Consider the following 26,530-nt stretch of genomic DNA (forward strand, 5'->3'; position numbering starts at 1 on the left):
GGTATGCACGTTTGTGTGGGTGTGTACGTGTGCCATCTGTGGATGTGTGCACATTTGATCCTGTGGGCGTGCACATGTGCATATCTGTGTGGAGGGGGTGCACATCTGATTAGATGTGTGCATGTGCATCTCTGTGGGTGCGTGCACATTCGATCACGTGTGCATGTGTGCACACTCGATTCTGTGAGTGTGCATGTGTACATATCTGCAGGTGTGTGCACATTCGATTATGTGGGTGTGCACGTGTGCATATCTGCAGTGATGTGTGCATTCGATTGTGTGGGTGTGCACATGTGCATATCTGTGAGTGTATGCACATTCAATCGTGTACGTGTCCACATGTACATATCTGCTGGTGTGTGTGCATTTGTGTGGGTATGCAGGTGTGCATATCTGTGAGTGTATGCACATTCAATCCTGTGGGTGTCCACGTGCGCATATCTGCGGTTGTGTGTGCATTCTATTCTGTGGGTGTGTGCGTGTGCCTATCTGTGGGGGTGTGTGTGTACATTCAATTGTGTGGGTGTGCACATGTGCATATCTGTGGGGGGCGCAATCATGTGGGTGTCCACATGTGCATATCTGCAGGTGTGTGTGTGCATTCGATTGTGTGGGTGTGTGCATGTGCATATCTGTGAGTGTATGCACATTCAATCATGTGGGTGTCCACGTGTACATATCTGTGGGTGTTTCTGTGCATTCGATTGTGTGGGTGTGCACGTGTGCATATCTGTGGGAGTGGGTATGCGCATTCAACTGGGTGTGCACATGTCAACGTGCATGTGTCAGTGTGCAGGTGTACACGTGTATGCACTGCTGCATCTGTGCATAAATGTGTGAGCGTGCATGTGTGCACATGGGTTTAAATCTGTGGTCAAGTACAGGCATGTGCGAAGCACACCTGGGGTTATTCAAAGGCCATCCATAGGGTCCTCAGGCTTCAGAGTGCTTTATGAGTGTGCGCTTCCGGAGCCTCAGCCCCTAAGGTTCTGGTTTTGAAAGGGTTATCTCCATCCCCACGTCCCCTCTCACAACAGCCCTTTCTCTCACTTTTCAAGAAAGGCAGCCTCTCACCCAACACACGGGAAACATGCAGTGGGTGCGACAGGAACGGATGCAGTGGGTACGACAGGAACGGATGCAGTGGGTGTGACGACAGGAACGGATGCAGTGGGTGCGACAGGAACGGATGCAGTGGGTGTGACGACAGGAACGGATGCAGTGGGTGCGACAGGAACGGATGCAGTGGGTATGACAACAGGAACGGATGCAGTGGGTACGAAAACAGGAACGGATGCAGTGGGTACGAAAACAGGAACGGATGCAGTGGGTACGACAACAGGAACGGATGCAGTGACTGGGAAATGCTGCCCAGTGCAGGCGGCTGTCAACGCATCACTTCCCAGGACTGAGGCCACCCCACTGAAGCAGCTCAGATGCGATGATGGGAATTACCCAGTGACTGACCGGGAAATGCTTCCCCAATGCAGGCAGCTGTCAACGCATCACTTCCCAGGACTGAGGCCACCCCACTGAAGCTGCTTGGTGATGGAGCACAGAGGTCAGGAGTGAGCTTGGAAAAGGCTGAAACACCAGCATTACTAAAGCAAAATTTCTGCCATTCCTAGCTACTTACATGAATAAGACTTCTTAGCACTTAAAACTAAAAGTAAAAATAGGGGCTGGGTGTGGTGGCTCACACCTGTAATCCCAGCACATTGAGAGGCCAAAGCGGATAGATTGCTTGAGGTCAGGAGTTTGAGACCAGCCTGGGCAACGTCTTTACTAAAAATAATTAGCCAGTTGTGGTGGCACATGCCTGTGTTCCCAGCAACTCTGGAGGCTGAGGTGGGAGGATGGCCTGAGCCTGGGAGGCAGAGGTTGTAGTGAGCCATGATCACACTACTGCGCTCCAGCCTGGGTGACAGAGTGAGACCCTTTCTCAAAAAAAAAAGTAAAAACAGTACTATTGTAGAACCTTGCCTTATTCTGCTTAAAAGCATGGCTCACGGCCAGGCACAGTGGCTCACACCTGTAATCCCAGCACTGTGGGAGGCTGAGGTGAGAGGACTGCTTGAGGCCAGGAGTTCAAGGAGTTCAAGACCTGTCTGGGCAACATAGGGAGGTCCCATCCCTACAAAAAACACAACAATTAGCTGAGCAATGTGGTGTTTGCCTGTAGTCCCAGCAACTTGAGAGGCTGAGGCAGGAGGACTGCTTGAGCCCAGGAGGTCAAGGCTGCAGTGAGCCAAGATCGTACCACTTCACTCCAGCCTGGGTGACAGAGCAAGAACCATCTCAAAAAATAAAAATAAAAAATAAAAACAAAAAAAGCTTGACTCATCAAAAGATAACTGAAACTAAACAGCTATCTTGTCAAGAGCTAAATTTCAACAAAATGCTATTTTATGTTGGTTTGTACTAATAATTTGTTAAAACCCAATCTAGAAAAACTTCTAAATAACTAGCATCTTATGGCCATACAAAATGTAAAAGTTGAAGTTTACGTTCATGTTATTTTCTTTTGTTGCAGATATATGACAGATCAATAAAGATTCTTAGGCACTGAAATACATTACATTAGGGTAAAATGCTCTGGGAAAAAAGTAAATGGAAATATGGGCTTAAGAAGAAAAAGGAAGAATAAAATTTCTGTGAGGAAAAACTTGCCTATGAAATTGTTTTTTAGACAGGGTCTCGCTCTGTGGCCCAGGCTGGAGTGCAGTGGTGCGATCACAGCTCACTGCAGCCTCGACCTCCCTAGGCTCAAGTGATCTTCCCACCTCAGCCTCCCAAAGTGCTAGCAGTACAGGTGTGAGACACGGCGCTCAGCCCTGTGAAATTTTTTTTTTTTTTTTTTTTTTTTTTTTTTTGAGACGGAGCCTCACTCTGTCGCCCAGGCTGGAGTGCAGTGGCACGATCTCGGCTCACTGCAAGCTCCGCCTCCCGGGTTCACGCCATTCTCCTGCCTCAGCCTCCCGAGTAGCTGGGACTACAGGCGCCCACAACCGCGCCCGGCTAATTTTTTGTATTTTTAGTAGAGACGGGGTTTCACCGTGGTCTCGATCTCCTGACCTTGTGATCCGCCCGCCTCGGCCTCCCAAAGTGCTGGGATTACAGGCGTGAGCCACCGCGCCCGGCCAGCCCTGTGAAATTTTTAAGGAAGAATGGTAGATTATTCTACCTAGATTTCCCGGATTTATTTAGATGAGTGATGCAATCGTTTTATTTTAAAATGACAATACTCAGGATGGCAAATAGTTACTTGCAACTGGTTAGAGTTCTATAAAACCTGTAAGAGGCATACAGAGTTTGTCACAATTCCAAGCGGTATCTGAGGCCACTGCTTCAAGCTGTCCCTAAAGCAGGAGCAAGGGCACCAGCAGGCCCCCAGCCCTGTCGGGCACCCACCTCAGACAACCACTACACTAGCCCAAAAGGCACACGGTCAGATGCAGAACCATAAACACAGGCACAGTGCTGACTCGCACACCAGGGCACTTCTGTTTATATACACCAGTATGTTTTGGCAAAGAACAAAAATATTACACCTCCAGCTTTCCAGAAACTAAACAGCCATGCAGGGAGCAGTGACAAGACATCACATGCCGCGGTCCACACTCAGGACCCAAAGCCTCACGCCCTGCAGACAAGGAGCTCTCACGTCACACCCTCAAGAACACAGCCCCTCCGTGTCAAAGGCCCAAAGATTCTGAGAACACCGTTTGATCGCTCACCAAAGGCACCAGGAATCATCTTAAATGACAAATAGGGAGAAGCAGGGGCAGCTGAGCGCCCTCCTGCAACTAGGCAGCGTGAGGGATCCCCGCCCGGGCACAACAGTTGTGGCACAGGCTACATGTGCCTGATGCATGGTGAGCTGCACTGTGAAAACCCTGCGCTCCGACACAATTCCTCCAAAGGTCATCTGCAACAGCTCACCCACTGCAGCCAGGACAAGCCCTTTGTGTCTCTCTTTAAAAGCAAAATCGACTCCTAGAGCTTTATAGAAAAAAAAAAACAAAAAACTTATTTTTTAACTACACTACATTTCTGCATTTATGCATCACTCGACTTAAGAGCTAAACACTCGTAATTTTTACATACAAAAAGTGATAAGCTCTCAAAAAGTTGAACACAGAATTACCACATGACCCAGTAATTCCACTTTTGCGTATATACCCAAAGGAACTAAAAAAGGGGGTCTCAAACAGGTACTTGTACCCATGTCCATAGCAGCATTATTCACAATACCCAAAAGGTGGGAAAAACCCAAGTCTCCACTGACAAATGAATGGATGGAGAAAATATGGCCAGGTGCGGTGGTGCACACCTGCAATCACAGCTACTCAGGAGGCTGAGGTGGGAGGGTTACTCAAGCCCAGGAGTTGGAAGCTGTAGTGCACCATGACTAGGCCTGTGAATAGCCACTGTACTTCAGTCTGGACAATACAGTGAGATCCCATCTTTAAAAAATAAATATATGGGCTGGGCGCAGTGGCTCACGCCTGTAATCCCAGCACTTTGGGAGGCCGAGACAGGCAGATCACAAGGTCAGGAGATTAAGACCATCCTGGCTAACACGGTGAAACCCCATCTCTACTAAAAATACAAAAAAAATTAGCCAGGCGTGGTGGCGGGCGCCTGTAGTCCCAGCTACTCAGGAGGCTGAGGCAGGAGAATGGCGTGTACCCAGGAGGCGGAGCTTGCAGTGAGCCGAGATCGCGCCACTGCACTCCAGCCTGGGAGACTGAGCAAGACTCTGTCTCAAAAAAAATAAAAATAAAAGTAAAAATAAAATAAATAAATATATTGTATGTCCACACAATGGATCATTATTCAGATTATTCAGATTATCCTTGAAAACATGATGCTAAATAAAATAAGCCATACATGAAAGGCCAAATACTGTACAATTCCACTTGTGCAAGGTCTCTAACACAGGCAAAGTCCTTTTTCAAGCAGAAAGTAGACTAGAATTACAAAGGGTTGAAGGGAAGGAGAATCAAGGGCGAGCTACTTCTTAATCTGGGGTGATGAGAAGTTTTGGAACCAGATGATGGTCATGGTTGTACAAAAGTGAGAGTGTAATTAATGCCACTGGATTAATATGCTTAACAATTAAAAGAGCAAATTTCTTACATATATTTTACCACAATTTTCTAAGTAATAATAGAATATTCTAAAAACCACGGAATTATATATTTTAAATGGGTGATTTATATGGTAGGTGAATTACATATCAATAAAGCTGAAAAAAAATGAAGGATTCTTGAATTCACACGTAAGACAAGATGCCAACAACGCCCTTTCTAAACGGTCTTAACAGGGGCCACTGCCGTCTGCCCCACCAGTGTTAACGCTCAGCCAAAATGCCACGTTCTACAGGGAGGGAGGGAGAGCAGGGCGGAGAGCAACACAAAACACACACATTCACGCAAGGAAAAAACACATTAACACAAAAGAACAATCGGTCCATGTACAAAGTCAAAGATATGTCTCATGCTTTTCATTTTCCTGAAAACCTGAAAGCTTAAAAGCCGACCAAGATTAAACAAGCCAACAAAAACAGGTGGGGAACTGGACACCGGGGCTGTGTCAGGACCAGCTCGGAGCTGACCTCTGCCAAGCCCCCCGATCACCTGGGAACTGAGGTACACAGGCCTGCGGGGGCGCAGCAGGGTCAGGCCAGGCCACAGCCAAGGCTGGACAGACAGCAGGGCCCCCCACAGGAGCCTGAGCCAGCCTCGGCACTGAGCCCTCACGGCTCCACCAGGGAGGGCGCGCCCTGTCCCTAGACCTCAGCTGGGGCTGCTCTCCTGGAACTCACGGTCCACCTCTGTATTCCAGAGCCTGTGAGGAAACTCGGCTCCTCCACCCCTCCCCCTCTCAGAATCGGACTCCTCTCCTACAAAATATCCCTCTGAAGGAGCCCCTGCCAGTTTGCTTCCTTCCACCTCGGCTGCTTCTCCCCTTTTCTCCACCTCCCCAGGCCAGTGAGCCCGGGAACCTGGTTTGAGCTTTTCCACCCACTCCCCTTCCTCATATCACCCCCTCCTGTGTGAACTCACCCAGCCCATAACTTTGTAGACCATTTCTATGCGGAAGGCTCCAACATGTCACTCACTGACCTTCTTACTATCTCACTCTCTTTCACTGCATAGAACAGCAAATTCGTTGAGTTCGGAATCCTAAATGCAGCATAAGTATTTCCTTTTCTCCTTCTTCACAGCTCTGGTCTCAAACCAAACCACGGGAAGCACTGTGGCGGCTCCCAAACGGCCTCGCTGTTCCTTTCCACTGCGCTCCCGTGTATTCCCCAGTATCTGATTTTATGTCGAATAATTTCCAAATCCCTCACTGTCTTCCGAAGCCCCTCTGGATCTAGCCCCAGGAGCTTTTCTGTGCCCACTCTTCCGCTCTTTCGGCCGCCCCAGCTCGTGCGAGCCTTCGTTCCTCTTTCTGAGATGCTGCGGTCAGGAGTCCACCCTGCTTGGCTCCTTCACGGTAGAAGCTCTCAGCATAAATGTCACCCCAGGAGGTCTTCTCCAAGTCCTATTCAAGTCACTGGTTGGCCCCATCACTGAGGATCTCACCGCCCTTGTCTATTTTCTTAACCACTTTATCCGTTCTCTGAAATCGCCCCCTGGTTTCCTTGTTTAACGTCTGAATCTCCCTCCAAACTCTGTCCCCTTCACTGTCACAGAAACGCTGTGTCCTCACGTCCTCACCTCCACTGCCAAGAGCACTGGGCGCCAATCGCATTTGTCGTAGGAAGGACGTGCAGAGTTTTTGTCATCCAGAGAGAAAAACACGACGGTTTCCTTAGGAAAAGCCGGAAAACATTGTCCACAGGTGGCAAGTAATCTACTGAATGGTGCTTTTAACAAGACCCAGATGCAGCAACATCGTCACAAGATGCTGCTTGTACGTCTTTGATGAACGCTGAGAGCGTGTGTGCTAATGTGACTTTATATAGTTTTCAAAATTTATAAAAATTTATTTAAAAATTTTTTCAAAACATTTTTTGTTTTGATAGGAGTTAGGCAGCCTGTATTTCTGACATGCAGGGCTTACTACCTGGTGCAGGTTCACAGGGACCTTGAGCCTCCTAGCAGTAAAACAAACATGCTCTCCGTCCTTCAGAAAGTTACAGAAGGTTCTCTATGGCTGTGGGACACCAGACAACGACACTTTATAGGACATGGGGCGACAGACTGACTGCACCTTCTGGGGGAAGGGGTAGGCCTCCTTGAGAGAGGGCAGTGAAGGACCCCAGCCTGAGGATTGTACAGTGAGCTTCCTAAATTTGAGGGAAGGCATGAGAAAAGCTTTGTAGATGCTAATTTAACAGACCTGCTTTAGCCACACAGTGTGAATAAACAGACCTATGTCACCAACACAGCCCTCAAATCTGTTATTTGGGAAACACATATGCAAAGATTTCTTCCTATTTAGGTTTTAAAGCAAAGGCTAAGTGCTGGGAAGCAAGTGGAGCCACTGTGCTGAGTCTTAGACAAAGACTTTAAATCAACGGCTTGAAATATGCTCAACAGATCTCAAGAGAACTGTGGACCAAGAACTAAAGGAGACCAAGAGAACAGCATTTAAACTAACATGGAATGTTGATAAAGAGAGAAATTATAAAAAGAGGCTGGGCACAGCAGTTCACTCCTATAATCCCAGCACTTTGGGAGGCCAAGGCAGGAAGATCACTTGAGTCCAAGAATTTGAAAGCAGCCTGGACAATAAAGTGAGATCCTGTTTCTACAATTTTTTTTTTTTTTTTTTTTTTTTTTTTTTTTGCAGTGCATCAGGCCTGTAGTCTCAGCTGCTCAGGAGGCTGAGGTGGGAGAACTGCTTGGGCCAGGGAGGTTGAGGCTGCAGTAAGATGTGATTCTACCACTACACTCCAGCCTGGGTGACAGAGCAAGACCCTGTCTCAAAAAGAAATTATTAAAAGAGAAACTAAAGAGAAATTCTGGAACTGAGGGCTCAAGAGCTGAAATGAGTGTGGATCCTAAGAGACTTCTAGGGCACCATCGAGCGTGCCAACATGTGTGTTAATGTAACAAGAGTCCCATAGGGAGAGGGAAGGGGCAGCAAAAATACCCCAAGAAACAATGACTGAAAACTTCCCAAGTTTGATGAAAGACATGAATCTACACATCCAATAAGCTCAGAAAAACGCCAAATGCTAGTTATTATTACCCAAATCAATATGCACAATTCTCAATCAGTAAGGATAGCAAGGAAAATAGGATTCATACAAAATGTCCAAAGAGATCAGAACACTTGACATTTTTCAAAAAGCAAAATACTGATGAAAACCACAAAATGCATGATTAGGAGCACATGTATAAACTTTATCAAAATAGTACAGTTGACTGGACATGCTGGCTCACGCCTGTAATCCCAGCACTTTGGGAGGCCAAGGCAGGCAGATCCCTTGAGGTCAGGAGTTCAAGACCAGCCTGGCCACAAGGTGAAATCCCGTCTCTACTAAAAATTAAAGAATTAGCCAGGCATGGTGTTGGGCGCCTATAATCCCAGCTACTCAGAAGACTGAGGCATGAGAATCGCTTGAACCTGGGAGACAGAGCTTGCAGTGAGCCGAGATGGCACCACTGCACTCTAGCCTGGGTGACAGAACAAGGCTCTGTCTCAAAAAAAAAAAAAAAAAAAAGTAAAGTTAAACCAAATACATCCCCTCACCTGTGCTTCTTGTATCCAACAAGGGAAACCATAAGGGCTCACAAACATTACATGAGCTTACTCACGGTGAGGAGTACCCACTTCCTCCTGCTACAACAACAGAGGGGTTCAAAGAGGAGCCACAAAAAAGGTGAAAGGACCTATGCCAGGACCACTCAAGAGTATTGGAATTTGAATCACCTAAAATAAAGACCAAGTAGCCCTTTAACAATAGTCCTCAGATGTGATGATGTGAAGAGAAAAAACATGGCCCACTGTCCACAGGCCAAGGCAGGAGTATCGCTTGAGTGCAGCAGTGTAATCACGGCTCACTGCAGCCTCAATCTCCTGGGCTCAAACAGTTCTCCCACCTCAACCTCCTGACTAGCTGGGACTGCACCCAACTACTTTTTTAAAACAATTTGTGTAGAAACAGGATCTCGCTTTGTTGCCCAGGCTGCTTTTGAATTTCTTTAAAAAATTAGCTGGACATGGTGGTGTGCACAGAGTCAGAGACCTAGAAATAGGCTTACAGGACAACAGCTGGAGACTGTGTGTTTGTGTGTGTGTGTGTGTGTTTTTTTTGCAGGAAGTCAGGGACCCCGAACAGAGGGACCGGCTGAAGCCGTGGCAGAAGAATAAATTGTGAAGATTTCATGGACATTTATTAGTTCTCCAAATTAATAATTTTATAATTTCTTACGCTTGTCTTTACTGCAATCTCTGAACATAAATTGTGACGCTTTCATGGACACTTATCACTTCCCCAATCAATATCCTTGTGATTTTCTATGCCTGTCTTTACTTTAATCTCTTGATCCTGTCATCTTCGTAAGCTGAGGAGGATGTATGTCGTCTCAGGACCCTGGGATGATTGCGTTAACTGCACAAATTGTTTGTAGAGCATGTGTGTTTGAACAATATGAAATCTGGGCACCTTAAAGAAAGAACAGGATAACAGCAATGTTCAGGGAACAAGGGAGATGGCCTTGGACTCTGACTGCCGGTGAGCCGGACGGAACAGAGCCATATTTCTCTTCTTTCAAAAGCAAATAGAAATATCGCTGAATTCTTTTTCTCAGAAAGGAACATCCCTGAGAAAGAGAATGCGCCCCTGAGGGTAGGTCTATGAACAGCCCCCTTGGAGGCAGCTGTCTTTTACAGTTGAAGCCAAAGGGATGAAATAAGCCACAGTTTCCTGTAGCGCTCCCAGGCTTATTAGGATGAGGAAATTCCCACCTCATAAATTTTGGTCAGACCAGTTGTCTGCTCTCAAACCCTGTCTCCTGATAAGATGTTATCAATGACAATGCGTGCCCAAAACTTCATTAGCAATCTTAATTTCCCCCCGTCCTGTGGTCCTGTGATCTCGCCCTGCCTCCACTTGCTTTGTGATATTTTATTACCTTGTGAAGCATGTGATCTCTGTGACCCACACCCTATTCCTGCACTCCCTCCCCTTCTGCAAATCGCTAATAAGAACCTGCTGGTTTTACGGCTCGGGGAGCATCAAGGATCCTGCCAATATGTGATGTCTCCCCTGGACACCCAGCTTTAAAATTTCTCTCTTTTGTATTCTTTCTCTTTATTTCTCAGACCAGCCGAGACACTTAGGGAAATAGAAAAGAACCCACGTTAAATATTGGGGGTGGGGTTTCCCGACTGTGTGTGTGTGTGTGTGTGTGTGTACGTACTGTATGTGTGGAGAATAATCAGCAGGATTCCCTAAAAAGTAACCCAAAGAAAATGCGGTGCTTCTTTCCTGAGTCCAACGGGCAAAGTACCCCTATTCAGAGGACTAAGGGCAAAAAGACCCAGGGTGCCTTCAAGGCAAACATGGCGTCACTGCCTGCCCACCTGACTTCCCTAGTTTTACTTCTTCCTCCTTTAGCATGCACCAGTGAAGCTCCACATTTCCTCTAAGACAAACAAAAGCTTCAGTCTCAAACATGCTCATCTGTATTGTCTTTCTAGAACATTTATTTGCCAAGTATTTGTTTTCGCTTTTTTTATTTCTGAGACGGGATCTTGCTCTGTTGCCCAGGATGGAGTGCAGTGGTGTGACCTCAGTTCACTGCAACCTCCGCCTCCCAGGTTCAAGCGATTCTTCTGCCTCAGCCTCCCACGTAGCTGGACTACAGGCATGTGACACCACATCCTTGTATTTTTAGTAGACGGGTTTGGCCATGTTGGCCAGGCTGGTCTTGAACTCCTGGCCTCAGGTGATCCTCCCACCTCGGCCTCCCAAAGTGCCGGGATTACAGGAGTGAGCCGCCGTGCCCAGCCTGTTTTCACGTTTGAAACTAAACTGACAGAGAACCACAGTAACTTTCCAAGGAGACAAGGAGGTGCAGGGACAGCTCAGTCCTTGTGAGGACTGAGGAGGCCGAAGGACTGAGCATGAGCTGTGGCTCCAGAAAGACTTCCTGGCTGCCACAGCTGCCGTGTGTGTGTGTGTGTTTGTTTAGAGATAGGGTCTCACTATGTTTTCCAGGCTGGTCTCAAATTCCTAGGCTCAAGTGATCCTCCTGCCTTGGCTTCCCAAGAGGCTAGGACTACAGGCACCGCCACCATACCGGGCTCCCAACTATAGCTCTATACAAACAGCACGGCTCCCGGAGGAATGGTGTGAGGTCTAAAACAAAAACATAAAAAGTACGCTGCAAACACTCAACAAATGTTAGCCCTGTCACCTCCTGAGCTGGCCCCAAGACGGGATCTCTTCACCTCGCCCTGCCCAGAGACAGCGTAGCTTCTCCACATCCCGCCAGGCACAGAATGAGGCTGCAGGGAGGGTTCCGCTCACACGGAGGGCACCGCCAGGCAGGAGGGGCCAGCCAACCACGCGAAGGTCTTGGGCCAGTGTATCCCACGTCACGTATCTGTTTCTGAACAAGAGCTTTACCTTTTTGCTGATGATGCCAACACCCGTCTCCTCTCTCTCCCGCCAACACCCGTCTCCTCTCTCCTGCTGCCCGGGGTCGGTGGGTGTCGCCATAAGACACACCAGAGCACACACACGAGCCCCTCGGGTCTCTTGTCTCCTTCGAGTGAACCTGGAGCTGGCTCCCCGCAGGCAGGGACTTCATTCCATCCCGGCCACGCATTCACACACACACCCTCACACATTTGGTGTCACAAATAAACATGACGCGTCACCTGCTTCGGTGGAACAAAACGTTAAATAAAACCACAAGAGTACAACTTCATGGTTCTGGGGCAGGCAATGATGTCTTAGCTTTGACACCAGAAACACAAGAAAGAAAAGACTGATGAGCTGGACTTAATTAAAACTTAAAACCTGGGTCAAATACCACCATCAAAGACATTGAAAATACACCAGGTACAGCCTATAATCCCAGCACTTTGGGAGGCTGAGGCAGGAGGATCACTCGAGGCCAGAAGTTCAAGTCCAGCCCGGGCTACATAGTGAGACCCCATCTCTACAAAAAATTGTTTTAATTAGCCAGGCATGAAGGCCAGGTGCAGTGGCTCACGCCTGTAATCCTAGCACTCTGGGAGGCTGAGGCGGGGGGATCACTTGAGCTTAGGAGTTCAAGACCAGCCTGGACAACATGGGAAAACCCCACCTCTACAAAAAATACAAAAATTAGCTGGGCATAGTGGCTCGCACCTGTAGCCCCAGCTACTTGCGGGACTGAGGTAGGCGCATCACTTGAGCCTGAGAGGTGGAGGCTGCAGTGAGCCGAGATCACGCCACTGCACTCTGGCCTGGGCGATGGGAATGAGATCCTGTCTCAAAAAAAGAAAAAAAATTAGCCAGGCGTAGTGGTGACTCTGTAGTCCCAACTACTTGGGAAGCTAAGGTGGGAACATGGCTTGAGCCCAGGAGATCACGGTGGCAGCGAGCTGTGGTGGGGCCGCTGCACTCTAGCCTGGGCAATGGAGCGAGACCGCGTCAATCAATCAGTAGGAAGTGAAAAGGCAGCCGCGGAACGCAATAAAACATTTGCAAACCATACATCCAATATAAGACTCATACCCAGAACACATAAAAAACTCTTACTTACAACAATTTAAAAAATAATAATTTTTTAAATGAGTAAAGAACTTGAACAGACATTTCTCCAAAGAAGACATACAAATGGACAAACACAGAAAATGCTCAGTGTTATCAGTCGTTAGGGAAAAGCAAATGAAAAGCACAACAAGGTGGCACCCCACACTCACTAGGAGGGCTTTTTTTTTTTTAAAGAAGCAGGGGGCAAGTGCGGTGGCTCATGCCTGTGTTCCCAACACTCAGGGAGGCCAAGGCGGGTGGACAGCTTGAGCTGAGGAGTTCAAGACCAGCCTGGGCAATGTGGTGAAGTCCTGTATCTAACAAAACTAAAAACAATCTGGCGTGGTGGTGCGCACCGGTGGTCCCAGCTACTCAGGAGGCTGAGGTGGGAGGATCGCCTGGTCCTGGGAGGCGGAGATTACAGTGAGCAGAGATTGCATCACCGCACTCCAGCCTGGGCAACAAAGTGAAACCCGGTCCAAAAAAAAAAAAGATAAAAACAAGTGTTGGTGAGGATCAGAGAAACAGAACCCTCATACACTGGAGGCAGGAGTGTGAAATGGGGTAATCATTTTGGAAAAAGTGTGGCAGCTTCTCAGAAAGTTAAACATGGAGTCACCGTATGACCCAGCATTTCTACTTCTAGGTCTATATTCAACATCCACTCAAAAACATGTACACAATGTTCATGGCAGCATTATCCTAACAGTGAAAGGCAGAAACAGCCCAGAGGTCCATCAGCTGATGAACCGGATGGATAAAACGTAGTGTGTGGTGCATTTACACAGCAGGACGAGGCTCTGCCACAGGAAGGAAGGAGGCACTCCACAGGCTACCACACAGAGGAACTCAGTGGTAGAATTCACACACCAAAGATCACACGTTGTAGGTTCCACTTTTATGAAATGTCTATAAAAGACAAATTTCCAGAGACACTGGAGATGTGGCTGCCGGGGCGAGGGTGCTGGGGAGAGCGCAGTGAGTTCTTAAACACAGGGTTTCCTTTGGAGGCAATGAAAATGTTCAGGAATTAAATTATGGCGATAGTTGCACAATTCTGTAAATACACAAAACCACTTCATTGTGCACTTCAGTGAGTGCATTTTATGGTAAGTAAATTAAACTCAATAAAGAAGTCTAAAAATTAAAGAAGTCTGAAAAAAAAATAAGCAGAAACATTAAAAAAAAGAACTGCCGGCTCTACAAGCTCTCCCCACACATCACAACGCCAAGTGCAAAGCAGTCGCTTCAGACGCCACCACAGCTCCGCACCGGGAAGACGCGGGGCCACCACATCTCAGGCGTCTTTATTTTGGACAGAACAAAGTGTCTGTGGTGAGGCCCTCTCAGGATGGGCCCCCACTCTATCCTGTACAGACATCCTTTCCTTCCTGCCCGCAGAGGGCACTGCCAGCCACACCCAGGGACTGTCCTCACCAAACACACACGGGGCTGCGTGTGGCCGCTGCTCAACAGAGGGTCTGCGGCAGTGCCCCTGCGTCTGCCACGCTGCACCCTCTGCCCCCGCCCTGCCCCTGCCTCTGCCACGCTGGGCCCTCTGTCCCCACCGTGCCCTGCGTCTGCCACGCTGGGCCCTCTGTCCCCACCGTGCCCTGCGTCTGCCACGCTGGGCCCTCTGTCCCCACCGTGCCCTGCGTCTGCCACGCTGGGCCCTCTGTCCCCACCGTGCCCCTGCGTCTGCCATGCTGTGCCCTCTGTCCCCACCCCACTGCTGGCCACTGCAGAGCTCCTCTGGCCCTCCACCCCAGTTCCCACCCTGGTTTCAAACTGGCATGAGCCTCATCTCCAGGGAGCACCACGTCACTCCAGGTGGCCTAGGATGCTGCCAGCGGTACCTGGTTCTAGAACTGAAGCAGGTGCCACTGCATGTGTCCTTAAGGGGCAACAACGTCCCTCAAGAATGAAAACTGGTTGTGGGGGGTAAGAAAATCAGACATTACAAGGATTCGTGGCCCTCTAAAACCAGGTACACAGGGTAATCTGTGGCATTAAAATTTCACAGCAGAAAAAAGAGGCAATTAGGAAATTACGAAGGCCGATGTGAGAAAAAGGTGGACAGACCTCGTTCTCAAGCTCTTCTGTGTGTGCCTGTGGCAGGGCCACACCGCGGAGATGGGATCAGACAAACGGCCGCAGCCTGCCACAGACAGCCTTGGTGACACAACTGACCGTGCTTCAGCTACTCACCATCCACGAGTCGAGACGGCAGCAACAGGCCTCTCCTGCCCAGCTCTGCCAGCGCCAGACATCCCCCGTGCCACGCCTTGTCGGTCTCCTGGAAACTGAGAGCAACAAAGATCCTGAGACCACAGCTCACGTGTCAGTTTTTGGTTCAAAGCCCACAGCATGGCAAGGAGCACAGCTTGGCAAGTCCATATCCTGTACCTGTAAGACACACTAAAACCTATTCATAAGTTTTTAAAGTATCAAGGCTGGGCACAGCAGCTCATGTCTACAATCCCAGCTGCTTGGGAGGCTGAGGCAGGAGAATCACTTGAACCCGGGAGGCGGAGGTTGCAGTCAGCTGAGATCGCGCCACTGCACTCCAGCCTGGGTGACAGGGCGAGACTCCATCTCAAAATAAAAAAATAATCAGATGGGTGAAGAAATAACATACTGTGACTGAGTACAAAGACAACAGCCGTGCCCACCCCAGGGCCTCTTCAGATCTCCCAAGAGTGAGGACAAGTCTTGGTCAGTCCCCAAACAAAGAGACCGTCCCGTCCGTGCCATCCCAGGTGCAGTTTCCCCACCACAGTGGTATCACTCCAAGTACGGGCAACACCCACGCTCCCATAGAAAGAAACAAGATACTTCAGAAAAGTGTTAACAGTATTAAAAGTATTAGAACAGGAATCCTAGCACAGGAAGATGCCAGTAGAAAAGGCAGCAGGAAGACATCCCACCGTTTAGTCAAGTTCAAAATTAAAAGCTAGAATAATGAATTGGCATTTCGAGATTTTTCACAGTACTTGAAATACGAACTTTTAATGAACAACTGCAATGCCCATTGATCAAGTCATAATATTTTATATTTACTAATTTCCCTGGGGTGGGGTTCAGAAGCTCTGCTAAGGCTTTTACTGATTCTCATTAAATTGATTTGACAGCAAAGAAATGTTTAGGAAAACCCACTAAGTTGTATGACTAGCTGGCCATCAACAGCGACAAGAATACTTAGGAAAATCGGAGAGTGCCCGTCCACCCGGCGGCTGCCTCGCCTGTGGCGTGCCCAGCCCAGAGGAGAGGAGAGGTTGAGACAGACACCAGCTGCTCCTCAGAGCTCACTGTCACCGACTGCCTCAACCACAATTATACTTTTTCTAAGTTCCAGGTGTTTTACTGTCTGCCCAGAGGCTCCACGAGCCCTTGCATATTTTCACATCAGCACTTGTGTCCTTTAGGGTTTTCACTGGAGAAAGATGCTTCACACCTTTCACAAAGATTTAGTAACATCTGAATGAACTTGACAAAATACCAAGGTTACCGTGACTTAAAAATACCAAAACAAATGCCTGTCAGGCCAATGTTTACTTCCAAATCAGACGTGTTCACTGCGGCACGGTGGCGAGGGCGGCAGGGTCCAGGGGGTGCCATCCATGCATGAGGCTCGCCTGAGAGGCCCAGCCGCCCGCGGCACCGCCGAACCGGAGAGGGGGCCCTGGCCATGGACAACAGGGGCAAGAAACCAAGCAGCTGGGAGCGAGTTCCTGCCCCAGACCCAAGCTGAAGGCGCTCCTGGGCGCACAGCGGGGTCTCGGGAGGGAAGACAACAGAAAGTGGTGGAAGCTCTGAGTGGGAGAGGAACAGAGAGAGAGAGTCGCAGCTACATGGGTCTCAGATTACCAAGTGCAAGGGAAACAGCACTAACGTACAATGGCCTCAAAGATGCGTTTGGTGGAGAAGCGTGACAAGCAAGCCACTATCTGTGTAAAATGAAAGAAACAATTTGAGCCAGGCACAGGGCTCAGGCCTATAGTCCCAGTACTTTGGGAGACCGAGGCAAGAGGATTGCTTGAGGTCAAGAGTTCAAGACTAGTCTGGGCAACATAGCAAGACTCCATCTCTACAAAATAAAATAAAATAATTAGCCGGGTATGGTGGCGCACACCTGTAGTCCTAGCTACGCAGAGGCTGAGGCGGGAGGATCACTTGAACTCAGAGGGTAGAGGCCGCAGTGAGCTACCATGGTGCCTGAGCAACACAGCAAGACCCCATCTCTAAAAACAAAACAGCCGGGCGCGGTCGCTCATGCCTGTAATCCCAGCACTTCTGGAGGCCGAGGAGGGAGGATCACAAGGTCAGGAGATCAAGACCAGACTCGCCAACATGGTGAAACCCCATCTCTACTAAAATACAAAAAATTAGCCGGGCGTTGTGGTGGTGTGCGCCTGTAGTCCCAGCTACTCAGGAGGCTGCGGCAGAGGAATGGTTTGAACCCAGGAGACGGAGATCACAGTGAGCCGAGACCCTGCCACTGCACTCCAGGCTGGTGACAGAGCAAGACTCCATCTCAGAAACAAACCAAGAAAACCTCTGTACCCTTGGCCGGGCGCGGTGGCTCAAGCCTCTAATCCCAGCACTTTGGGAGGCCGAGACGGGCGGATCACGAGGTCAGGAGATCGAGACCATCCTGGCTAACACGGTGAAACCCCGTCTCTACTAAAAAATACAAAAAAAAACCCTAGCCAGGCGAGGTGGCGGGCGCCTGTAGTCCCAGCTACTCGGGAGGCTGAGGCAGGAGAATGCCATGAACCCAGGAGGCGGAGCTTGCAGTGAGCTGAGATCCGGCCACTGCACTCCAGCCTGGGCGACAGAGCGAGACTCCGTCTCAAAAAAAAAAAAAAAAAAAAAAAAAAAAAAAAAGCTCTGTACCCATCACACCTGCATCAGTTCCCAGGGGGATGAGGGATGAGGAACGGGTGCCCCGGGTCACTGTGGAGCGGGGGAGGCTGTCTTCTTCTTCTTCCCTTCAGTTTCAATTCTGAACTAACATATCACCCAGCCTAAAACCTCAGTGAAACTGTAAAGCTGGAGCAGGAAGGAACCCATGTGGGGAGGCTCCTGCTGACACAGGGTGGGGGTGGGTGGCGGGGGCACAGCGTGGTGCCATGGCTTCCAAACGCTCCACACCAAGTGTCTCAGAAGACGCTCGGGCAAGTCAGCAGGACCCACAGCTGGGCCTGGGCACAGGTTCACTTGGTTTGCTCATGGGAGAACCCAATGGGGTTGGCACAGACACAGACACACTCCTCTCCAAGGCACCCTGCTTCTGCCACAGCCTGTGGTCTGGCACTACGTCCTGGGTCCTGGGTAATGCTGCAGGACCGGGGATGGGAGTCGGAAGGGGGCCCCAGGTCCTGAGGGAGTCGTGCATGCTTTGGGGACAGCCACACCAGCCACACAGGTCCTGAACCCCCTGGGGATGGGTGCAGCTCCACTCTGTATAACCCAGCCCAGAAATGGAGCGGGGAGTAAGTTAACCGTCCTGGGTGCTGGGTGTTCTTACAGTTAATATAATTAATGCCCTTTCTCCAACCCGTTTCAGAAGAGGCTGGTAGCTCACCACACATCCCAGGGAAGGACAAGATTGGAGCAGCCACCATGCAGGGCTGTGGGCCGCCCCACGCACCAGCAACTCCTGGCTTCCTGGTGTCTTCAGACATCCTGCTCTGAGGCTGCACCTTTCTATGCCATGGTTGATAATCACATGCTGAGCACACAGGGAAAGGGGAGGCAGGCGCTGACCAGAGCTGCATCCGCGAGGACTCAGGGTGACAGCCCTGTAGCTGCTTTGGGCTGAAGGTCCTGAGAAATCCACAGTAAAAAGGCCCCCCTGTCCCAGAACCTAGCTACAAAAATGGAATGAGAGCATTAAAATTACAAAAATAAAGGTAAAGAAGCACGTGAAGATTAAACCAGCCAGGACAAATGAAACCAGACCAAGATGGTGAGCTGGAGTAAGGAACACACAATCCAGAGAGGCTGCACCTTCTGGGGGGAAAGACACACAGTGAGTTTCAGGAGACACACTAGGCCTGACGAGCAGGCAGCCCAGCAGCCGGAGGAGAGAGGCAAAGTCCAGAGAGGCATGGGCAGGCCCGGCCTGGAGCCCACCACACTGTTGTGAAGGCCGCAGGTGGCACCAGGTGACAGGAGGACGTACGCCCACCACAACCACCAGAAAGGAGCTCCAGGGACACACCTGAAACGAGGCTGGAGCTCCAGGGACACACTGGAACGAGGCTGGAGGTCTCGTCCTATGGAGAAGCCAAGCTCGGAGCACCCTCAACCCCGCCTCCCATCAAGCGGTTACAATAAAGAACGTGCTTCTGCTAGGAACGTTTCCACTGGAAGAACATTTCTCACGAGTGCTCACTGCTCTGAAAAACATGACCCATATCTGACACATTGTTTCCTGTGCTCCTGAAATTGTCACTGAGCAGGCTGGAGGCTAAGTGCACAAGAAACCTGCTCCAGAAGGAAAACAAGACTTTGTGGACAGCTGCCGGAGCTGTCCCTGGTGACTCACAGGCAGCACGAACTGGAGCCTCCAAAGTGCTGACAGACAGCTTTCTCCACGGTGTCCGGGCTAATGCAGAGCAACATTACGCCCGGGGTCCTGAGCAAGCCGGACGCCTGCCCTCCACCCTCCGCTTCTGAAACTGGGAGACATTACGCCCGGGGTCCTGAGCAAGCCGGACGCCTGCCCTCCACCCTCCGCTTCTGAAACTGGGAGAGACATTTACACAAGCAAAAGTGGAGTCCTGAGCAAACTGGACGCCTGTTCTCAGTCCTCTGCTTCCAAAACTGGGAGAGACATTTACACAAGCAAAAGGAAGAATCCCTGGGGAGGTCACAGATCGATGCCTCATATGTGTGACCACACCAGGGCTGGTCTGCAGGCCCCAGGCTGAAACCCCAGGCCCTGCCACCTGCACATTCCAGCCCACACCTCTACCACCCACAAGCCATACGGCCGCAAGGCTCAACTCCCTGAAGGCTGACAAGACAAATGCAGCACAGCACATGTGGCTGTCTAAATTCAGTTTTGTTCTGAGACCGGGTCTCAGTCTGTTGCCCAGTCTGGAGCAGTGGCATCATCATGACTCACTGAAGCCTCAAACTCCTGGCCTCAAGTGATCCTCCCACCTCAGCCTCCCAAGTAGCTGGGACCACATTTAACTAATTTTTTAACTCTTTGTAGAGATGGGGTTTCGCTTCGTTGCCCAGGCTGGTCTCGAATTCATTGGCTCAAGTAGTCCTCCCACTTTGGCCTCCCAAAGCCTCACATTTCATTAAAATGAAATTCAACTTTGAACTCAGGCCTTGGCCACACCAGCCTCACTGCAAGGTCTGAGTGATACACGTGGCTAACGGGCAGGTGAGGGGCAGACCCGAACCTCCCACAGAAAGCTCTTGGAGCAGCCCCAACTCACTCAATAGAGCTTTTCCTTTCAGAACAAACATCTACCTGGGTATATGTCTAAACTGACTCTCTTTCCCTTAAGGTTTTTAAATAGAAAGGCGTTGATAAAAGTAACATACCAGAAATAACAAGAGTTCTCAAGTTTAACTTCAAAAGGGGGAAAAAAGAGCTTCTGGAGTCTGACAAACAGCTCAATGAAAATAAAGCATGAAAGGGTATAAAGAAAGCCAGGGCTTCTCAACTCAGGGTCAGGCCCACACACCTCCCCGGCTCTTCTCACATACCTGAAGCAGTCCAGCACAGACCCGACCACATCATCCGCCAGGGCTTTGGGAAGCCTGCCAGCCATCCTACCGATGCTGAAAGAGAAACGCAGCAATCCGTCAGGGGCACCAGCCTGTCGCCAAGGGCGTGCGTGACACGTGTGAACGTCCTGAACAAAAGCCTTTCCTCCAGAGACCAGGAGAGGAGGGCCGACTCCAGGAAAGCCTACACCCTGCTCGGAGCCCCCGTGGTAAAATACGCCGAAGGGTAAAGCAGCCTGCACACGTCTGAAGCCAGCCAGATTCAAAAGGGACGAGTGAGCACACGGAGCACGGGGCAGGTCACCATGTACCACCGTGACGCGGACACCGCAGGCCACCAGTGACGGCTGAGGGCAGCGAGGCAGCAGGCAAAAGCTGAGGGCTTCCCCTTGACCCTCCCTACTGGAGCAGGGCTTCCTCTGTGCCGCCCCAAATACTGACTGCGCAGGTTCCCCTCAGGCCAGGTGAGATGGGCTCACGGCCCCACAGGGAGGCCGCCTGGGGCTGGCTCACAGGGTCCAAGTCCCTGGAGATGGCCCCGCGGGGAAGGTCCTGGCCAGAGGCCTCCAGGAAGGACCCTGGGAAGGCTTGCCCAGCCTCTCAGTGCATGGGCCTATCACATTCAACCAGACAAGGCTCCGGGCTGAGAAGCCATCCCCCGTGAACAGCAACACAAAGGCCTATATGAGCCCCTGCAGCCCTGTGGAGCTCCTCCTAGAGCTCATCGTATGGACTGACCCAGCATAGATGCACAGGAGAGCAAGGGCAAAAACCAGCCTCCCCATCCCCCAGCATCTGCTGGCCCCTCTACCTGCCTCATCCCCCAGCACCTGCTGGCCCCTGCCTCTGCCTCATCCCCTCCACAGCAGGGACCTCCCTGACACCTCAGCACCTGCCAGTCCCTGCACCTGCCTCATCCCCTCTACAGCAGGGGCCTCTCTGCCCCCCAGCACCTGCCAGCCCTTGCACCTGCCTCATCCCCTCCACAGAAGGGACCTCCAACACCTCAGCACCTTCTTCACGTATATCACTGTCCCTGCACAGCCCAAGCCCACAGGGCCACCAGCTCCTCCAGGCCAGGGCTCCACCTGCTGTGCTCAAGGCCAGGCCCTACTAGATGTGCCCCACGACCTCCACTGAGGCCCGGGATGCAGGGTGTGTGTCGGCTCCCACTGGTATGACAGGTGCTAGTGAGGGGTGAGTGAGGGGCTGGCACCTCGCTCACCCCACAAAAGAGGGCTCTTCCCTGAGCACCATCACTGTAGAAGCCGTGACCCCCATCTGTGGGGAACAACAGGTAGGGGGGCACAGTGAGGAGGATGTGGAAAAACAAGGGAACATTTTGAAGATAAACAGGTAAACCTGGTCTGCTCGTGACCCGGCAGGGCCAGCCAGAGGCAAGAGGACGGAGGAGCCTAAAGCTCCACCTCGGGAACCATCTTCACGCCATGAAGTAACACACGTTAAGTTGGAGGGGGCCGCGGAGGGGCCACGCTGCCACTCCAAAGTTGTCGGGTATTTGTAGCTGTTGAGTCGCACTTGAGAGGCTGGTCCACTCCCCAGGGTGCTTCTGTGGCCGCGGACACCTACCCTTTGGCTGCAGACCACCGCACAACAGTGTCCTTGTCCTTCAGTCCGACCAGCAGCTGCTCTGTAGGAAGAAGGTGGTGATGCACGACAGAGTCCACACCAAGTTCCTAGTTTCCCAGCCTCAAGGTGACCCATCCTATAAGCTACTCAGTGCATACGATGAAGGGAACTACATTAACAATACTAATTGTAATGACAGGAAAAGAACATTTCCTTCTCTCCCTTCTCAAATAACCACATACAGCCAAATTCCTAAGTCCTCTGTTCCTAAGAAACAGATCTACCCCATCAAAGCAGGCGACAGGGAGCAGCTGCCTGCCTGCCCCCAGGTGAAGGCCAACATCAAGGGCCCCACCCAGGCCAGGGGAAGGGCCCACAGCTCGGGGGCGACCGAAGGGGGCTGGGAAGCTTCCAGAGAAAAGCCCTGGCCAGCGGCTGCACAAAGACGTCTCTCCCAGGGACCAGGCCTTGGCCGGACTTTTAAGAACCACACAGAAGCCCAGAGGACGCGGGGAGGGGCTGGGTCACACGGTGAGGGCCCTGCAAGCCCCAGCCGGGGTGAAGCCTCAGCCCGAGGGCACCAAGCAGCCCTGGGAAGCCCCGGAAGGAGAGGCTCGCTGAGTGACCACAGGGGAGGGTGGAGGGACAGTCTGGAGCCAGCACAGCAGCTGGAATGCAGGCAGAGGGGACTGCCCGCAGGGGGTGGGAGACAGGAATGAGCCTGGGGCAGGTGGCGGACACGGGGAAAGGGCAGACCCAGGACCCCGCCCGGGACCTGGAGCCGCCCAGCACAGATGCCGGCGCCTACCACGCAACCAGGGAGGGCTCTGAGAAGCAAAGGTCAAGGGAAGGGCCAGAGTGCATGCTGGCTCGGGGCTGGCAACGGCGCCGCAGGCGCCCTGATGGTCACGGTCGAGGTGGGGTGCAGATGACTCTGGGCAGAAACCGGCCCTGGAGGGAGCGGAGGGGATGTGAGCAGAGGGCGGCACAGCACAGGCAGCGCGGCCCCGCCCGCCCATCAGGAAGCTGGGGACACTGGGAGGATGGGGGCCTCACAGGGAGGGGACATGAGGCCCTGCCTGGGTCCAGGGAAGACCTCATCCAACCCGCAGCAGGAGGGCAGGACAGTGTGTGGACAGCAGCCAGTCCCAGGATGGCCGCCGTGAGGGGCTCCGCTGACAGCTCTAGCTGTCTCTGTGCAGCAGGAGACCCCACAGGAGGAGAAAAGGGCCGTGGATGGAGACCCCTGCAAGGTGTAATGTGGTTTAAGGGAGTTTGAAACGGCTCCTGAGGTAAGGAACTGAGCAGGGTTTAGGGGCCAAGGAGCCAGAGACCTGAGCCCAGGGACCCCAACTCAATTTCCTGGGAGAACTGTTTCCTGAGGACACGCCCAGCTGCCCAGGTCAGGAAGATAGGGAGGCGGTGGGAAAAAGGGCTTCTATGGCACACAGGAAGAGACTGTCCACAGGCAGGGACAGGCCTGGGTTCAGGAGCCAGAGGACAGGCAGTGACCATGCACTGGCCAAAGGGAACCGGTGGCCAGACAGTGCTGGCACCAGGAAGGGAAGAAGGAAGTGTGGTCCTGGAGTGGAGGGGAATTGGCCTGACGACGCCCAAGAGCAGAGGCCGCCGCTTAGACCCCACGCACCTATCACGCTCTCCACGCCCTCTGGGACGTCGTCATCTTCGTCGGCATCCTCGGTCGGGATGAGCGGCTTCTGCTCGCTCTGGCCCTGAGCGAGAAGCTGCAGATTTGCAGCCAAGGATCGGCAGCCACGCTGATACCTGTGCAAACAAAGCATCCTCAGATCGGCTTTGCAGCTCACAGCATCCTGAAGACTGAAATCAATCATTTACTGTCACTGAATCTTAAAGGATGCCTGTGAAAATTCCACGCACTTTGCAGAGACCGGATAAGAAGGGGAAACCCGGAGGCACCGCCATCAGCACAAACTGCCAGGACGACCCTGGTGTGAGCCACGATGCACGCCGCGATTCCACAGCGTCCTCACCTGCTGTCCAGTTTTGATTATGGAAAGTCAGGAGAGAAGGCATGATGATGGGTACACAGACGACAGGACCAGCACCTTCCCCGGGGAAGCACCCGGCCTCCGGGACCCTCTGCTTCCTGAACAGCCACCACTGCCACCGCCCAGGCCACGCATGTCCCCTTCATCGCCAGGAGCTGCGTCTCACCCGTCACCAGTTCCTACAGATCCTGCCTCCCGAATGCCCCTCAAAAGGCAGCAACGTGTAGCCCTCTTCACACCCACGTGGGCACCTGCATCGTCATCCCCGACGGGGCCCACGGCACAGGCCCCGGGACCCGGCTCCTGGTCAGGCCTGCTCTACGCCTGCTTGCTGTGTGAGTCTGCACAGCTCCTGAGCCACTCCACGCCTCCACTTCCCCCGCTATAAAATGGGAACACAGACCTACTCAGAAGCTGTGTGAGGAGCGGTGAGAGTATGTGCTTGGAGTGCAGCCCAGCCCCGCACTGAGCAAGGGCCCCTCCTGCCAAGGGTGAGCGCAGGGCAGGTGGCCTGGCTGTGGGTCCCGCTTACTGGGTCTCATGCAGAAAAGGTGTCCAGTGAGAGTTCAGGGCAGCTGCTGTGGCTGTAGCCTGAGACAGCTTTGCAGAGGACAAACAACTTGGGCTTCGGAGGCAGAACCAGAACTCACACACTGATGGTGACACCATCAACCTGCCTCAAATGACTCATCCTAGCTCCAGCTCTCTGGCACTCAGTTTCCAAGTCTAGGAAACAAGGAGAGTGCGGGTTTCCAAGATGGCCTCGTGACCCCCACCTCCTGGCGTTCCTCTCACACAGGGTGTGGCATGGGCCCAATGATTCCCTCCCAAAGAAGAGAATACGCAGAGTCTGGCGAGAGTTGCCACCTTTCAAACAGCCGCGGTTTCCCCCCGCCTCTCAGCCTCCAACGAAGCCAGCTGCCACGGTGTGTGCTGCCCTGCGGAGGGGCCCATGTGGTAAGGACTTCAAAGGGGTCCCCGCCAACAGCGCACAAGGCGCCGGGTCCCGACGGAACCCTTGAGGAGCATGGAAGCAGAAGCCCCCGACGCAGGCCTTGAGATGGCAGTGGCCAGGCTGGCACCTTCACAAAGCCTCAGGAGAGACCCTGGCTGGGGACCTGGCTGAGCCACATCCAGATTCCAGACCCACTGAAACTGTGAGGAAAAAGTGCACTGTTCAAGCTACTAAATTTAAGGGTACACTGTTATGTAGGGTAACTAGGATGAACAGAGTATCATCAGCCATCATAAGACTGTGGCGGAGACCGTCAGGCACCCAGCAAGACGCCTAATGCCTCACGAGGAGGCACACCCCGGCCCCCACTCTCCCCTAACGCCCCACAGGCAGGTGCACACCCCGGGCCCAGTCTCCCCTAACACCCCACAGGCAGGCACACCCCAGCCCCTTGTCTCCCCTAAACTCCAAGGTACACCTTGGCCCCCACTCTCCCCTAATGCCTCATGGGCAGGCACACCCCAGCCCTCACTCTCCCCTAACGCCCCACGGGCAGGCACACCCCGGCCCTCAGTCTCCCCTAACGCCCCACAGGCAAGCACACCCCGGCCCTCAGTCTCCCCTAATGTGCCACAGGCAGGTGCACACCCCAGACCCCAGTCTCCCCTAACGCCCCACAGGCACGTGCACCGCAGCCGCCACTCTCCTCATGGAAGTGCGCAGCGCAGCCACCTCACAAAGATCAGATAGCACCACAAAGACAATGACCTCAGGCTGCTTCCGTACGTGCCCTCCTGACCTCAACAATGGTGAGACTCGGACAGAAGGCGTAAAGCCACTGTTGGCCGGCAGGTGATGGCAACCAAGGTAGGGCAACAATCCCCAGCGAGGGAAAGCTGCAGGTGCACCACCTCCACCTCCTCCCCGCAGGGGTACTTTCTAAACTGTACCAGGGAAACGGCCCAGGGAGCAGCAGTCTCACTGGGTGGAGGGTTCATATTTGGGGGAGAGGAGAGGAGAAGAGAGCTGCTGAGAAAGGGCCCCAAAACTCTGCCCCCAAATTCCCGTGGATCCCTGGGCACCCCAAGATGAGGAAGCACAACGCGAGACTCAGACGCACCTGTCAGAGAATAGCTGGGAGGCCGAGTGCTGCAGAGAACTTGGAGACTGTGCAACCCTCAGAGGGCCCAGCAGGACGGGAGGGAAAGCCGTGACTTCCACCGAAGACCCTGAGAGGCTACAGACTTAAAGCAAGGACCCTGCTGTGGAGGAAAGACCCATCCCTGGAGGAAAAGAGCTGAGACAGACCCACCCTAACAAAGCCTCAAGCCAAGGCTGGGCAGGAAGAGTGAGAAGAACCAGGAATCTAACAGCCCCCAGAGCGTAAGTCCATCCTCTTTAACAGAAGGTAATCAAGAAAAGAATGGTACTAAAAGAGACCATGAAAATCCAACCGAGGAGATAAAAATGGAAACAAGTTAGAAA

General features: G+C 52.1%; 1 protein-coding gene across 3 annotated transcripts in view; it reads right to left on the reverse strand.

Annotated features, from left to right (window-relative positions):
- The window catches only part of TBCD (tubulin folding cofactor D), a 188,891-nt gene that overhangs the window by 118,934 nt on the left and 43,427 nt on the right, over positions 1-26,530 (reverse strand). For all 3 annotated transcript variants that reach the window (XR_007720228.1, XM_050763665.1, XM_050763666.1), the window contains exons 10-13: positions 23,709-23,845; positions 22,061-22,121; positions 20,450-20,524; positions 14,924-15,018 (exon numbers count right to left, since the gene is read on the reverse strand). Coding sequence is in view for 2 of the 3 variants with exons in the window: in XM_050763665.1 (XP_050619622.1) it covers positions 14,924-15,018; positions 20,450-20,524; positions 22,061-22,121; positions 23,709-23,845 (368 nt within the window). In the remaining variant the exon portion in view is untranslated. The remainder of the gene's footprint in view (positions 1-14,923; positions 15,019-20,449; positions 20,525-22,060; positions 22,122-23,708; positions 23,846-26,530) is intronic.

The sequence above is a fragment of the Macaca thibetana genome, chromosome 16, assembly GCF_024542745.1.
Source record: "Macaca thibetana thibetana isolate TM-01 chromosome 16, ASM2454274v1, whole genome shotgun sequence".
NCBI lineage: Eukaryota > Metazoa > Chordata > Mammalia > Primates > Cercopithecidae > Macaca > Macaca thibetana.